The sequence below is a fragment of the Vombatus ursinus genome, unplaced genomic scaffold, assembly GCF_900497805.2.
Source record: "Vombatus ursinus unplaced genomic scaffold, bare-nosed wombat genome assembly UNPS02013931.1, whole genome shotgun sequence".
NCBI lineage: Eukaryota > Metazoa > Chordata > Mammalia > Diprotodontia > Vombatidae > Vombatus > Vombatus ursinus.
The window spans coordinates 100,049-114,267 of record NW_020953709.1 but is presented as its reverse complement, the minus strand read 5'-3'; the positions used below and the strand labels follow the sequence as shown (position 1 = coordinate 114,267).

General features: G+C 52.8%; 1 protein-coding gene across 1 annotated transcript; it reads right to left on the bottom strand.

Moving 5' to 3' along the window:
* Positions 1-939: 939 nt before the first annotated feature.
* Positions 940-13,467, bottom strand: SLC22A6 (solute carrier family 22 member 6). The gene is made up of 10 exons (XM_027858913.1): positions 13,087-13,467; positions 12,161-12,264; positions 10,465-10,619; positions 7,338-7,506; positions 6,334-6,457; positions 5,953-6,068; positions 4,237-4,451; positions 3,979-4,087; positions 1,499-1,702; positions 940-1,018 (listed from the first exon to the last, which is right to left on the bottom strand). Exons 1-10 carry the CDS (start codon positions 13,465-13,467, stop codon positions 940-942), a joined length of 1,656 nt encoding a protein of 551 aa, XP_027714714.1.
* Between the last annotated feature and the right edge of the window lie 752 nt (positions 13,468-14,219).

Below are 14,219 nucleotides of genomic sequence, written 5' to 3'. Positions count from 1 at the left end.
AGGAGGACAAAGTCCTGAAGCGGCGGGGGGAGGGGGGGGGGGGGGGGGGGGGGGTTTCGTCCTAGTTGTTTACTCCTTCCCCTGGTCTTAAAGGTCCTTTCTTGGCCTCTAGGGGGTCAAAGGGGAGAGAAGAGGCCAGACAAGGGCCAGGCAGCAGCAGCAGCAGCAGGAAGGATTAAGGTCAGCTCTCAAGGAAGACTTCAGCTCTGCATAGTGGCAAAGCCATACTTGGGCTTTGGGATGCAAGTGGGAGAGGGGCCTCTACCCACATTTGTGGCTGCTTTTGCTTCCAAATGTGGGTTTCTGCTTTCATCTTGGGGATGTTTGTGGTTCAAGAAAGCCTGTTAGTTTCAGGGCCTGTTGGTGGGGGAAGCAAAGTTTAGGCTGAAGTCCTGTGGGAGCCAGGGGTGGGATTCCAGACTTAGCCCTTGAAGCTCTTCATTAAGCAGGCTTCTGGAATGGTCTATAATACAGCACTACCTGGAGGCGGGGAGGCTGGAGCAGATGAGCCCTCCCCCAGGACAGAGGTTTGGATGAGACTGAGTGAACTTCCAGCTTGGAGGTAGATGGGGACCCCCTGGTACTCCACTGATTTTCTTATTATCTCTGAGGAGAAGGGACAGGTCGGGAAAGGGCACCAGAGGATTGATCCAGAAGTATGAACACAGACAAATCTTTTAATAATGGGGCCCAGGATGGCATATGGGCATGGGGAGGGAGTGGAGCAAGACATGAGAAGCAGTCTGGGAACTGGGGGAGGGGCAGAATTGTCCCTGTTCCAGTCTCAGGTCCCTTCAGTTTTCCTCTCCACTCTTGGTCCGGCCCAGCCCTGCCCAAAGAAGCTTCAGGCTCCATCTGAAATAGCTCTTGTTGCTGGGAAGTGGGGAGAGGAGAGAGAAAGTGGATGGGACCCTCTGAAGACCAACTTCCCAGCCAGCTTCAGAGACCGTCCTTCCTCAGCGTCTGCAGGGGGATTGTCTGCTCTCCGTCTTTCTTCTGTTTCTTTTTCCCTTGACGCCTACAACAACAGGGGAAAGGACTCATTAGGTCCAGGATGACCTTTCTGGGATGAAGGCAGAGAATCCTGTAGGGTGCTGGGTGGCTGACCCGCTAGGTCTCTTCTGATTTAGGGAGATGGTCCCAAGGCTAGGCAAATGTAGGAAGCTTTGCTGTTTTGCCGTTCCCTGGCATCTTGGTGCCAAATTCCTGGCTATTTCATTCCTTTGCAAAAAATAACCAGAACTCTGCCTGGGACATGGGAGATTCCTAGAGGATTCCAGGAGAAACACAGGGATTTCTGAGACTCAGAAAATAGGAACAAGACAGCCAATGATGAGCAGTAGGAAGAGGGGAGACATCTGCATTTGGAAGAAGCTATGGCCTGGGCATGAACATGGGGGAGGGGAGGCTGACAGCCTTTACTTCTGTGACCTTGGGGGTGGGGCTGACAGCCTTTGCTCACCTGGCCTTGGGGGTGGGGCTGACAGCCTTTGCTCACCTGGCTTTCAGCTCTTCCACACTATCTGGCAAAGGCATGTTGAGTGTCTCTGGCAGAAAGAAGGCGACAGCACCACCAGCAATGGGGACAGCTCCATAGATGATAGAGGGCAATGCAGGGTAGAGCTCTCCAGTCATATTTACTAGAGGGCTAATGATGCTGCCCACCCGGGCCATCATGTTGCCCATGCCCAGGCCCGTCTGCCTGAAATGCCAAGGGGGAGAGAGAGAGAGAGAGATGGAGAGAGAGAGAGGAGAGAGAGAGAGAAAGAGACAGAGAGAGGAGGAGAGGAGAGGGGAGGAGAAGAGAGGAGAGGAGAGAAAGAGAGAGAGAGAGAAAGAAAGAGAAAGAGGAGAGAGAGAGAAGAGAGAGAGAGAGAGAAATGTCAAATCTAAGCACAGATTTCCTGGGGTACTGAGCGGTTGGGGCACAGTGGAAAGTGCTACTGGCCTGGGAGGCAGCCTTGGGTGCAAATTCTGTATCCTCATTCTCACTCATCTCACACGCCCCCTTCTTTCTTCTGACGCTGCTCCCACCCTGGGGTGTGCCTGCCTCATGTCTCTTCCTGCTCCAGTCCATCTTCCATTTAGCTGACAAAGTGATTCTCTTAAAAACTGGTCTGATTATGTTACCCCTCCCCCAACTCAATAAACTCCTGGGGCTCCCTATGGTCTGCAGGAACAAATACAAAATGCTCTGTTTGGTATTCAAAGCCCTTCCCAACCTGGCTCCCACTTACCTTTCTGGCCTTCTTACATCTACTCTATGATCCAGAGGCCCTTTGGCCTTTCAGCTTCTCCTTGAATGGGACACTCAGTGTCTTTTCCATGGCTGTCCCTCATGCTCAGAAGGCTCTCCCTCCTCACTCTGCCTCCTGGCTTCTTCAAGATTCAGCTCCAATCCTCCTTTCATCCCCCCCAGCCCTATTTCCTCTGGGAGGCGTAAATTCCCCTTTACTCTGTCTGTATCTTCTTTGTCCACAGTTCTTTCCATGTTGTCTTCCCCATTAGACAGGGAAGTAGTAGTTTTTTATTTTTTAAAAAAATTTTTTTTCCCCTGAGGTAATTGGGGTTAAGTGACTTGCCCAGGGTCATACAACTAGTGAGTGTCATGTGTCTGAGGTCGGATTTGAACTCAGGTCCTCCTGGCTGCAGGGCCGGTGCTCTACCCACTGTGCCACCTACCTACCCAGGGAGGTAGTTTTGGAAGGGAGGACACAGGCAGCTTGAATGATTAGGAGAGACTTCTGGAAGCCAGGTTGTTGGAACTCAGTTTTGAAGGAAACCAGAGGTTCCAAGTGCCAGAAGACAGAAGGGAGATTCTAGGCACAGGGGCAGGTAATAGAATGAGGAAGCAGGCCAGGATGGCTGCAACATCCTGTGGAGTGGAGGGCAGTGATATGTGCCAAGGCTGGAAAGATAGGAAGGTTCTAAGGCAAGAAGAGCTTTAAATACCCAGTGAAGGACATTCTGTTTGATACTAGGAACAAGAGGGAGTCATGGGAGTTTAAATAGTACGGGGTCACACGGTCAATCCTTCAGTCTAGGAAAGTCCCTTTGGCAGCTGTGTGGAGGATGGGTTAGAGTAGGGAGAGGTTTGAGGCAAGGAGGCCAGTTAGGAGGCTATTCTAATAGCCTGGGTGAGATGTGATGAGGGGCTGAGTCAGGGTGGCAGCTGGCTGAGTGGAGAGAAGGGGACAGATAGGGGAGGTGTGATGGGGCTAGAATCCATGTGATTTGACGGCTGGTTGGATGAGTGGGTAGAGAGAGATTGAGGAGCTGGGGGTGATGCTGAGGTTACAAACTTGGGGGACCGGAAGGATGGTACTGCTCCACCATCTTCCACTTGATCCCAACAGTAACAGGGAAGCTTGAAAGAGTGGAGGGTTTGGGGACAAAAATGATAAAAGTTTGGTTTTGGACATGTTGAGTTTTTTTTTTTTAGCCAGCTGGGGTTAAGTGACTTGCCCAGGGTCACACAGCTAGTAAGTGTCAAGTGTTTGGTCTGAGGCTGGATTTGAACTCAGATTCTCCTGACTTCAGGGCCAGTGCTCCATCCACTGCGCCATCTAGCTGCCCTTGACATGTTGAATTTGAGATGCCTGTGGGACACCCAGTTGTAAAATGTCTAGTAGGCCGATGGTGAGCCGGACTGAGGCTCAGGGTAGAGACTGGGCACTGGTATGTAGATCCAGGAGTCATCTGAATAAGGAAGATCATGGAAGCCACGGGAGCATGCAATTAGTGAACATTTGTTGATTCGATAACCTCCTCTGGGTCTGGTCACCACCCTCAAAGGGCAATAGGAGAGTTACCATTCACTGGTCCTTTCCGGGCTGGGAGGGACACGAGGTTCCAGAGTGTTTGGACATTGCTCTGGGTACTGATTGACCTGGCTGGAGGAGGGCTCCTGTCTGGAGATGCCTTCTCCGCATCTCCCCACCTCCAGGACTCTCTCTTGGACAGACTTTTGCTACTCACCGAATCACCGTGGGATAGAGCTCCCCAGTGTATAGGAAAACACAATTGAAGGAGGCAGCCAGACAACCCTTCCCCAGGACCGCCAGGGAAGTCCTCATGATCCCCCAGTCTGGGAGGAAGAAGAAGCATATTGGAGGGCCACAGTGAGGGCTAAGGAGAGGGTTAGAGACCCTCTCTGACCTCACCAGCTTTAGACCAGGAGCCCTGGGCCATGGGGGAGAAAGGACGCAGGATCCCTCTTCCCTCCCACCCCCTCACCTTTTGGCAGCAGAGTATTGACCAAGATGGAGGTGCCAGCCAGCAGCAGGGAGGCCATCTGTGCGGGGCGCCGGCCAAGGTAGTTAATGACTAGGAAGATGATGAGTTTGGCTGGCAAGTCCACTGCCCCAAAGATCACTTGGGTAAGGTAGATGCTGGTTCCAAAATACTGCAGGTCCATGACCAGCCCATAGTAGGCAAAGCTGGTGGAAAACCTGGGAGACATGGGGAAGTGGTTGTAGCTTGCAGACCATGCGTGGATTGAGAGCCGAGAGGGACCTTAGCGGTCCTCTAGTCCATTGCCTCATTTTATAGGTGAGGAAACTGAGGCTCAGGGAGAGGGAACAAGGTAAATGGGGAAAGGGTCAGAGGTTAGAGGGAGGAAAAGAGAGTGGACAAGAAGGAAAGGGTTCCATGCAGGAAACGGGGCTGTGGAGTGGTAATGACCCTAGCCCAGTGTGGGCCTTGGTCTGGAAAGTCCCAGAATGGTCCGAGAGAGGAATAAATTCAACCTCAGAGGCAGGTGGGTGACCAAGTAGAGAGAGAGCTGGGTCTGGAGTCAGGAAGACCTGATTTCAGATCCAGCCTTGAACACTTACTGGACACTTCACCTTTCTTAGCCTCAGTTTCTTCATCTGTAAAATGAGAATAATGACAGCACCTACCTCCCAGGGTTGTTGAGAGGATTACGCCAGAGAATATTTGTGAGGCACATAGCCCAGTGCCTGGCACATAGTGGGTGCTTAATAAATGCTTGTTTTCTTCTGTGGCCCCCATTCTCTACCCCTCATGGCTAAGCAGGAGAGTGGAGGTCTTTTGGGGATGGTGGAGAACAGAATCATAGCATGTTAGGGCAGAACGGGCAGCTAGGTGGTGCAAGTCTTGGAGTCAAGAAGAGCTGAATTAAATTCTGCTTCAGGTAGAGAGTCTTGGATGAATCACACTTATCCTCTTCGATCTTTGATATCCTCATTTGTAAAATGAGAGGATTGGACTTGATCTCAGCTAAAATTCCTCCCATGCCCAATTCTGTAAGCTTACTTAGGGTAAAAGGCCCTTAGGAATTTGCTTGTCTCTGATTCCCTCATTTTACAGAAAAAGAAAGCAAGGCCCAGAGCACAGAGCTGCCTCCTCCACTCAGCGCTTCCTAGCTTTGGGGCCAGGACTGAGCTGAGGAGGGGGGTGGTCTCCGACCCTTAACTAATGATTTCAGCAGCCCAGTCAGGTCAAGTCTCGGGGGACAAATGGCCGTGGTGGGAAAGCAGGGAGGCAATCAGAACAGGAAGGAGCTGACTTAGGGTGCGGCTGCAGCACACTCCCTGGGTCATTCCTATTCTTAGAATTAGTTACTAACTGTTCTTTCAAGCTAGGACCATAGATTTATACCCAGAAGAGACCTCAGAAGCCATTCAGTCCAACTGCCTCATTTTACAGATGACGAAATGTCCGTGCTGCTTAAAGATGGTTAATGTCATTAATAGTCTACATTCTGATGCTTTGGGACAAAGCTCTGATTGCCCTGCCCTAGTTCTGGTTCTCTGGATGCAATGGCATCACCAATCCATCCTCTGTATAGAGCTCCCCACAGTGAGCTTGTCCCCGCTCCCCTCCTGCAATAGGCCCGTCTGTCCACCCTCCATTGGTGTCCACCTGGCCACCTCCTTCCCCAGCCCAGTGACTGCCCCTCCCCCGTCTGTGGTCCCCCTCAGTGCCTACCAAATCAGGGAGAGGCAGCAGAAGAGGCCTCGGAGCGTCGGCAAGCGCACCAGATCCAGGGTGGTGTATTTGCTCTTGCCCAGGGCCAACTCCTTGTGCAGTTTTACCTGGAGCACCTGGCAGAGAGGACCCGAGTAGGACAGGGGGCTTCAGGAAGGACATCCCCTTCACAACTGCCGTTACTGAGACAGGCAGACTGAGGACTGGAGGCCCCAGGACCGAGGCTGGGCCAGGACTGGATCCCAGGTGTCCAGGCCTGGCCCCTGGCCTGTGTGGGCTGAGCCTCTGGTCTGCCAGGCTCCTCGGAAGGATGGCGGATGGCAGATGGCGGATGGCGGATGGCGGATGGCGGATGGCGGATGGGGGGGGCAGGCAGCTCACCTCCACACTCAGTTTTTCCCCTTCGTCCTGCTTCCCGTTGATCCAGGCCACCTTCTGCAGTGCCCGGAGCGTCAGGTCCATCCTGCCGGTGGAGGAGTACCATCGTGCTGATTCAATGAAGAACCTGGAGGCAGGAAAGACCCGGTTTCAAACCCGGACAGCTTGCGGGAGTTCAGCAGGGCCAGAGCCCTTCCAGCTGCCCAGGCAGCTGGTCCTGGGGGGCTGTTTGGGCCCTCAATGCCAGGCTCTCCTTAGTGGAACCAGGGGCGGAGGGGGTACGAGCAGTGAATAAAACACCTAATGTGCACCACACAAGCCCCTGGGGGTTCTCAAACCATCTCTGACTGGGAAAAGGCAGAATCTGGGAAAGAGGGGGTACTGAGGGAAGAGGGCTGTGGAATTTCACCGAACACAAGCTTGGGGTAGGCACTAATGATACAAATACAAATAGAAGAGTTCCTTCCCTCGGGGAGTTTATATTCTGCTGGGGGAAAAATATGTACTGATGAATAAATACAATTCATATACAAAACAAATACAAAGTAATTTGTTATGCATGTGCCAGAGCATTAACCATGGAGGGGTGGTCAGGAAAGGCCCCCTGAAGGAGGTGACCCTTGAGCTGAGCCTTCAAAGGAACTAGGGGTTCCCAGAGGCAGAGATGAGGAAGGAGAGCCTTCCAGGCACAGGCATGGAGGTGGGACATGAAATACTGAATATGAGAAACAGCAAGAATGACAATTTGTTCGCAGTATCGCCTGTGTGGGGATGGCGTGGGGGATCATTGCAGCCAGCCTAGAAAGATATGTTGGAATCACATTGGGGAGGTATGGTATGCATGGTATCCTGGCTGCCATAGGGAGCTGCTGGGGATCACTGAGCAGGAGTAGTGTGGTCAGACGCATCCTTTAGAAACATCCATTTAGCAGGTGGTGCTGATGGACGGAAGGGACTAGAGAAAGAAGAGCTCAAGACGAGTGGGTGCCAGGCAGGAGGGCACATACCAGGAGTAGAGGAAGAAGATGAAGAAGGGCACGGAGGTGAGGAATTGAAGCCAGCGCCAGTGAGGCACAGCATAGGCACAGCCCGCCAGGATGAACTGCCCTATGCTGTAGGTGTAGCCAATCAGAGTACCCACTGTGGCCCGCATGTGGATGGGCATCCACTCCACGTCTGGGGGGAGATAGGGACGGAGACCCAGGGTTAGCCGTGGTGTCCCTGGGGATTCTGCTCCATTTCTGCTCACGCGCCTCCAGGCCCCTGCCAAAGGCCCAAGAATACGGTTTGGCCAGAGGCTTGGTTGTCCTGGAGGCTCAGGGCACCTGGGGCCAGGTGACCAAGCCCAGGCCTGCTGAGCCAGGTGTGAGTTAGCTCCAGGTCTTGTTTCCTGTGTTTGCTCTTCTCTTGCGGGAACTGAAGCTCAGAACCCTTGGTCCTTGGGTTCGAATTCGCTAGCCTGGAAAGAGGCACCCAGCCCCCTCGCCCCTTCCCCACACTAGCTTTGGCGTGAGGCCAGCCACAGGGACCCTGCTCTCCCCTCCTCCTCCTCCTGCTTTCTGACTCCAGCTCACCAACAGGGCAGCCCTGGAGCCATTTCTGTGAAGGGCAAGTCAGCCCATGGCTCAATAGTGACTCCACTCTCGATTTCCTCTGCCTTCCCTCTCCAAAACCTTTCTCTGTGGACACCATTCTTTACGTGTCGTCTTCCTCTACTACACTGTGAGCTCGTTGAAGGCAGGGATTATCTGCCTTTCTTGAATTTATATCCCAAGTGTGCAGCCCAGTGCCCAGTCCATAATTAGTGCTTAATAAAAGTTCTAGGGGCAGCTAGGTGGTGTGGTGCATAGAATGCCCGGCTGGAGACAGGAAGACCTGAGTTTAAATCCAGCCTCTTACTAGCTATGTGACCCTGGCCAAGTCAGCTCACCCTGTTTGCCTTAGTTTCCTAACCTGTAAAATGAGCTGGAGAAAGAAATGGCAAACCACTCCATTATCTTTGTCAGGAAAACCCCAAATAGGGTCATGAAGAGTCGTACACAACCAAACAACGATGAATAGTTTTTCATTCACTAATCTATTCATTTCAGCTCTGACACTTTACATACTAAGATCCCTTCCAACTCTGATATTCTAGGTTGTGCTCAGCACCTCGACAGTCTGTCTGGTGTTCCAAAGCTCCGTTGACATTCTATGTTCCAGCACCATTCCGCTTTCTAAGGTCTGTCCTCGACATGACATCCTCTATTCTGTATTCTAAGGTCTCTTCCAACGAGGACATTCTAGGGTCTAAGGTCCCTTCTGGGTCTCACATTCCAAGTTCTATTCCTAAAGTCCTTTCCCACTGAAATATTCTATGTTCTAAGGTCTGGCATGCTAGGATTCTGACTCCCTCAAAGTGGGGGGGATTTGGGTTCTTCCGTCATAAGCACAACAGTGTCTCCCTGAAGCAAGGCAGAAAGAGGTGACTTTGGGAGGGAAAAGAGAAGAGGAAGAAGGCCGGCCCTTTGAGTAGCTCCAACCTTCAGAGAGTCCCCTGGCTGGGGTGCTGGAACCGGAGGGGGAGGAGGGGCAGGGCAGGCAGGAGCCAGAGCCAGAACCCTGGTCAGTCAGGAGAGCTGGGGATTACAGAGCTCTGGGTTAGGCTAGAGTCTTGAGGCCCCATCCCCAGCTCCAGCCCCAGCCTCCTCTAAATCCTCTTCATTCAGTGACTCCATCAGGTGGCAAAGTCCACTTTGCCAGCCCCTTCTCCTCAGTCCCAAGAATGCCTTAAAGGGATAGAAAGTGGGGTGCTGGAGGAAAGGAGGTGGGGCAATGGATATAAATGGAACTCTGGATCTGAAGTGTGGGGACCTGGGTTCAAATCCTAGCTTTGTTCCCTTAGGGCAAGGAATCTTGGACTTCAGTTTTCCCATTTGCAAAATGACAGTCAGATTAGGAGATCTCTAGGCTTCTTTCTAACTTGAAATCTTCTGATCCTACGGGAAAGGTGTAGGGACCCAGGCCAGGCTGAGAGGTCACCCCTGTGGCCCTCTCCTCCCCTCTGGGCTAGGAAGACCCAGGAAGGAGCCCCTTCGGGGAGGCTGAGAGGCTGGCCTGGGCACTACCTGAGGGACAAATCCTGGGGTGAGGGTTGCGTGATGGAAGGAGCTCTTACCACCTCTTGTGATCTGTGTGATCCTGGTTAAGTGAGCTGACCTCTGTGAACCTCTGCAAAATGAGGTCCCGTGGAAAGAGCGCTTGGCCTTCAGAGAACCTGGATTCAAACCCCATTCTGCTAATTCCTACCTCCATAGTCAATCTCTTTCCTTCCTTATCAATTAAATTAGGGGATTGAGCTAGATGTTACTTCTAAGGGTCCTTCTAGATCCAAATGTTGTGATTCTTCCAGCTCTGGGTAGTCCCCTGCCCTAAGGAAGAGGAGACCCTGGGTAGCCCTAGCCAGTCACTCTTGAATCTGAGGAAAAATCCTTTGAAGAGAGGTGGGGGAGGGCAGTTGTCTCTGGAGGTGGGGGGAGCCCAGACCTCGGAGCAGGGTTCTGAGCCTTTGGGGTGTCATGGGCCCCTCTGGCAGCCTGCTGGAGCCAATGGACCCCTTCTCTCTGAAGGAAATGCGAAATTTCAGGTAGGGGTCAGTGAAAAAAAGATGTCATTTTTTTCTGTTCCAAGTTTACAGACCCCCCTGATATTGGTCTATAGAGCCTATGTTAAGAACTCCTGCCCTAGAAAGTCCATCCTATAGCCCTGCAGCATGGTGGCTGGTCCTCTCTTCTACTTTGTGAGGAGGCTGTGGTGGAGACAGAGACCAGAGGCATAGAGCAGTGAGGGAACGCAGGTCACAAATGTGTCTCCATCCGACATTCTTGCCTTGGGCAAGAGTCCCAGTTGCTCCACTCTCGTTATGACTGACAGACAGAAATGGGGGATGTGAGGACTCCAACGGGGGCAGAGTCAGCCTGGATTTAGAGAGATCTCGGGAGGGGGACTGGAGTGAGGGTGAGAGGTGGGCAGCACAGAGCCTTCAGATATTGGGGTGGACGGGGAGCCTCAGAATTCCACTGCCTGAATCCATGCCCTCCCCGGCATCCTTCCCCCACTCCCCTCCTCCTTCCAGCACCACCCTGTCCCGCTCACTCAATGTAAGGCAGTTGATCGACATTCCCGACAAGGCAACGCCAGTAAGAAATCGGAAGACACAATAGGCGCTGAAATTGGGAGAGAAGGCAGTGCATGTGCCTGTCACAGCTGTCTGCAGGTATGTCCAGATCAACATCTTCCGGCGGCCCAGCCTGGGGAGAAAAGGACAGGAGGGGGTCTCTGGTACCCGGATCTCTCCATGTCTCTTGGCCACCCTGGCGTTCATTAAATCAGTTGAGGCCTCTGACGTGCTTGGTCCTCAGCTCTGCCCTAGGGTTGATAACCAACCATGGAACCTTGCTTGGCTAAGTCATTGGGTTTCCCTCATCCTCTCTTTTTCTACAAAATGGAAATAAGACTCTTATTGCCTACCCCCGGGGAAAGTGCTTTGGAAAGCCTTAAAGTTCTAGAGATAAGTGAACTATTATTAGGTCACTTCTCAGAACCTCAGCTGCCTCATCTGTGAAATGAAATAATACAATAATACATAATATGCCATTGTGAAGAAAGTGCTCTGTCTGAGGGCGAGCCCTGTCTCCTTTTTGTCTTTAGATTATGGGGAGAGGCTTAACTGGGTGGGGGAAGAACCGAGGAAAAAGTGTCCTGAACAATTCTTCCATTCCCTTCCCTACATTTGTATCCCCAGTGCCTAGCATGGTGCTTGGCTCATAGTAGGGGCGTAATAAATGTTTGTTGAATACATTGAAGAAACGGGTTGTGAAATCTCTACTCAGAAGGTTGTAGTTGTAATTCTGTTAATTCGGATTAGGTTTAGGATTCATTGGTGTAGGGCTGGGTGACCCTACCAGTGCTTAATGTCTCTGACTTTAAGCTAGCTCCTAAAACTATAAACCGTACACGGGCCACCATCTTCCTCGGAGGAGGGAGTTCATTAGAACTGCCCTGGCTGAAGAACTCACCGTCCTGTGACCAACATGGCGCTGAGCCCTCGGCTGATGGGCTGATGGCCATCACTGCACCTATCTCTAGGTTTCCGCCTCCCTTGGCAATGGGAAGGGGGTGTCGCCTTTGAGAATCAGCACTCACCAGGCATCGGAAGGGGACTTCAGTATAGCATAACCAGCCCTGAGAAAGACCTTTAAGACTTGCAAAGCGCTTTACAAATATTAAGCTCATTTTGTCCCCACAACAACCCTGGGAGGGGGGTGCTATTATTATCCCCATTTACAGATGGAGACATGGAGGCAGACGGAGATTAAGGGGCTTGCTCAGGATGGAAAAGCTAGTAAGTGTCCAAGGTCAGATTTGAACTCGGGTCTTCCCAACTCCAGGTCTACTCAAGTTAGTAAAATAATAATCATTATCAACAGCAATAATGCCAAGTAGAGTCCAGTCTTCAGGGGTTTATGGTCTGCTTGAAGACAATCAAATAAACAGATGAGAGGGATGTGAGTTGGAATTTTTGTTGTTGGAAGGAGAAGGGAGTAGGCACTGGGGGCCTGAAGCGGTCAGGTGGAGCTGGGCCCTGAAAGATGAGCACTCAGATCTCTTCCTCCAAGCCCTGTGGGCACTCTCCTTCCCTCCTTCTCCCTCTAGATTTCCTTGGTTGTCCCCCTTCTCTCTCCCTGGGTTTTTCCAGAATGGAGACTTCCTGCCTCTGCCCTGATTCCCTAGATGGCATCTCCCTTCCCCTACCTCGACACCTGGAGCCCTAGCATGTCCCAGCACTGACCTGTCCGCCAGGTTCCCAAACACATAAGCGCCGATGAACACCCCACACATGTATAAGGACTGGCTCAGTTGGCGCAGGGCTCTGTGGCTGCAGACAAGGTCCCACTGCAGAGGAGAGAGGGTGTTGGGGTGGGGGGGGGGAAGCCTAGCCAGCCTCTCAGAAAGCAAGCCACTTGCTTGATTCCCCTCCCATGATGAATGGCAGCATTGGGAGAGGAAAGTCAAGAGGAAGAGGAAGAGGGACCTCCCCGATGGAGAGGCAGAGACAGCCTCTCTCCTCTGCCCCAGCCCATTCTTGCCCCTTCTCCTCCTCCATCCCCCACCCGCTTCTCTTTCTATCCCCACCCTCCTTTTCCATCATGCCCCCAGTACCCCTTCCCTCTCTCCAGCTGCATTCCACTCTCCCCCTTTCTCTTCCCGTGTCCTTTTTATCCCAACCTCCCTCCCCTGCTCATTCCCTGCCACTCCCTTCCTTTCTCTCCCCATCTCCCTTTCCCATACCTGTCCCTGTCCTTCTCCTCACCCTTATCTCTCTTCCAGTTTTGCCCAACCCCAGGTTCCCCCTTTCTTGCCTCTTTCCCTATCCCTATCCTTCTTCTGAATCCCTTTCCCCTACCCCATTCCTTTTCTCCAGTCATCCCTTTCCCCTTTCCCCTTCCTTCTTCCTTATCCTCTCTCTTATCGAATTCTCTGCTTTCTGAGCACTCTTGCCTAAGGAAGGCAGGGGTCTGCTGCTCTCAGAAGGACCCTCAGTCTTGTTTTCTGCCTCCTTTTAACCTCATGTTTGGTCTTCCCAGGGATCCTGGATCCTCTTCCCTCAAGTAGGGAAACTGAGTCAGAAAGGTTTGAATTCCAGACTTCTCCTTGCATGGGGGTTTGGCCAGACTGTGCTTGACCCCCTGTGTCCTACTCCCCTAGACCCCTCACCTCAGTCACGATGGTGGAAAGGAAGGTACTATGGTCATAGGTCCAGCCGTTGATGCAGGCCTCGGTGGCTCCAGTCTCATTGGGCCCTGTGTCATTGGGCCAGCGTAGCCCCCTTTGGGGGGTGGTGAAGCGCCGGCATGATTCGGGCCTGCCCTGCTCATCGCGGGGCAGCCATGCCCACAGCTCCTCAGCTTCCGAGCCGTCCCCACTCAGGTTGGCAGAGGGAGGTGGGCGGCAGTGATGGCCAGGGATGGCAGCTGTGAAGTTCTGTATGGTGTTGTGGGACGCCAACAGCAGCATTGGGACGGTCACCAGGATGAACTGGGCCCACTGGAAGCGGCCCACCCCTCCCACCTGCAGGAGGATGTCATTGAAGGTCATGGAGATGGGGGTGGGACCGAGCAGAGTGAGAGCCCGGAGCCTGAGGAGAGAGTCCAGGGGCTTCTGCCCACTGTCTGCCTGTCCTTTCAGTGGCGGGGAGGGGTGGTGGCAGCCTTTCCTGGCCTGGCTCCCCAGGTGCTCTGTTCTTAGAGGAAGACTCTGTGCTCACTCAGTGGGGGAGACAGCAGCCGGGCTGACCCAGCCCTCCTCCTTCCCAGCTCTGGGGTGACTAGGGGCCTGCCTGGGCCTGACACAGCCCCTCTTTCCTGGAACTTGGGCCACTCACAGCTCAGCCTCCCACTTGGCTTTGGTTTGCATGGTTAGAGTTAAAATGTGACTGGAGGCAGAGAGAATGATTGCCGAGAAAACCTGCCTCACGCTAATTTTTCCTTGTGGGTCAAAAGGGAGCAGAAGTTGGGTACTGGGAGCTCAGGGCCTCTAAAAGGTCTGACACCCCTACTGTGCGCTGGGGGAGCCGGAGGCATGACTTGTGCTTTCCTACAGGGGAGGGAGAAAAAGGCAGGAGTGACCTAAATCCCTCAAAATTGGTTTGGGGCCCAGTCTCCTAGCTTGTGTTTGGCCTGCCTCTCAGACATTGTCCTGGCCAGCTCAGAGCGTCGAACCCTAGGAAGAGAGCGTCCTAGAAGATCGGAGCTGGGAGGGCCTGGAGAACATGGAATATCAGAGCTGGGGGGTGGGTGGGAAGATTCCTTAGAATGTAGAATGTGAGAATTGGGAGGACACTTAGAACA

Bases quoted from the DNA above. Each gene is read 5' to 3' on its own strand.
- SLC22A6 (XM_027858913.1), bottom strand. From the start codon at position 13,467: ATGACCTTCAATGACATCCTCCTGCAGGTGGGAGGGGTGGGCCGCTTC. The intron at 10,620-12,160 runs GTCAGTGCTGGG...TTTTCTCCCCAG, and splicing joins TTTGGGAACCTGGCGGACAG to GCTGGGCCGCCGGAAGATGT. The intron at 7,507-10,464 runs GTGAGCGGGACA...ATCTCCCCCCAG, and splicing joins GATCAACTGCCTTACATTGA to ACGTGGAGTGGATGCCCATC.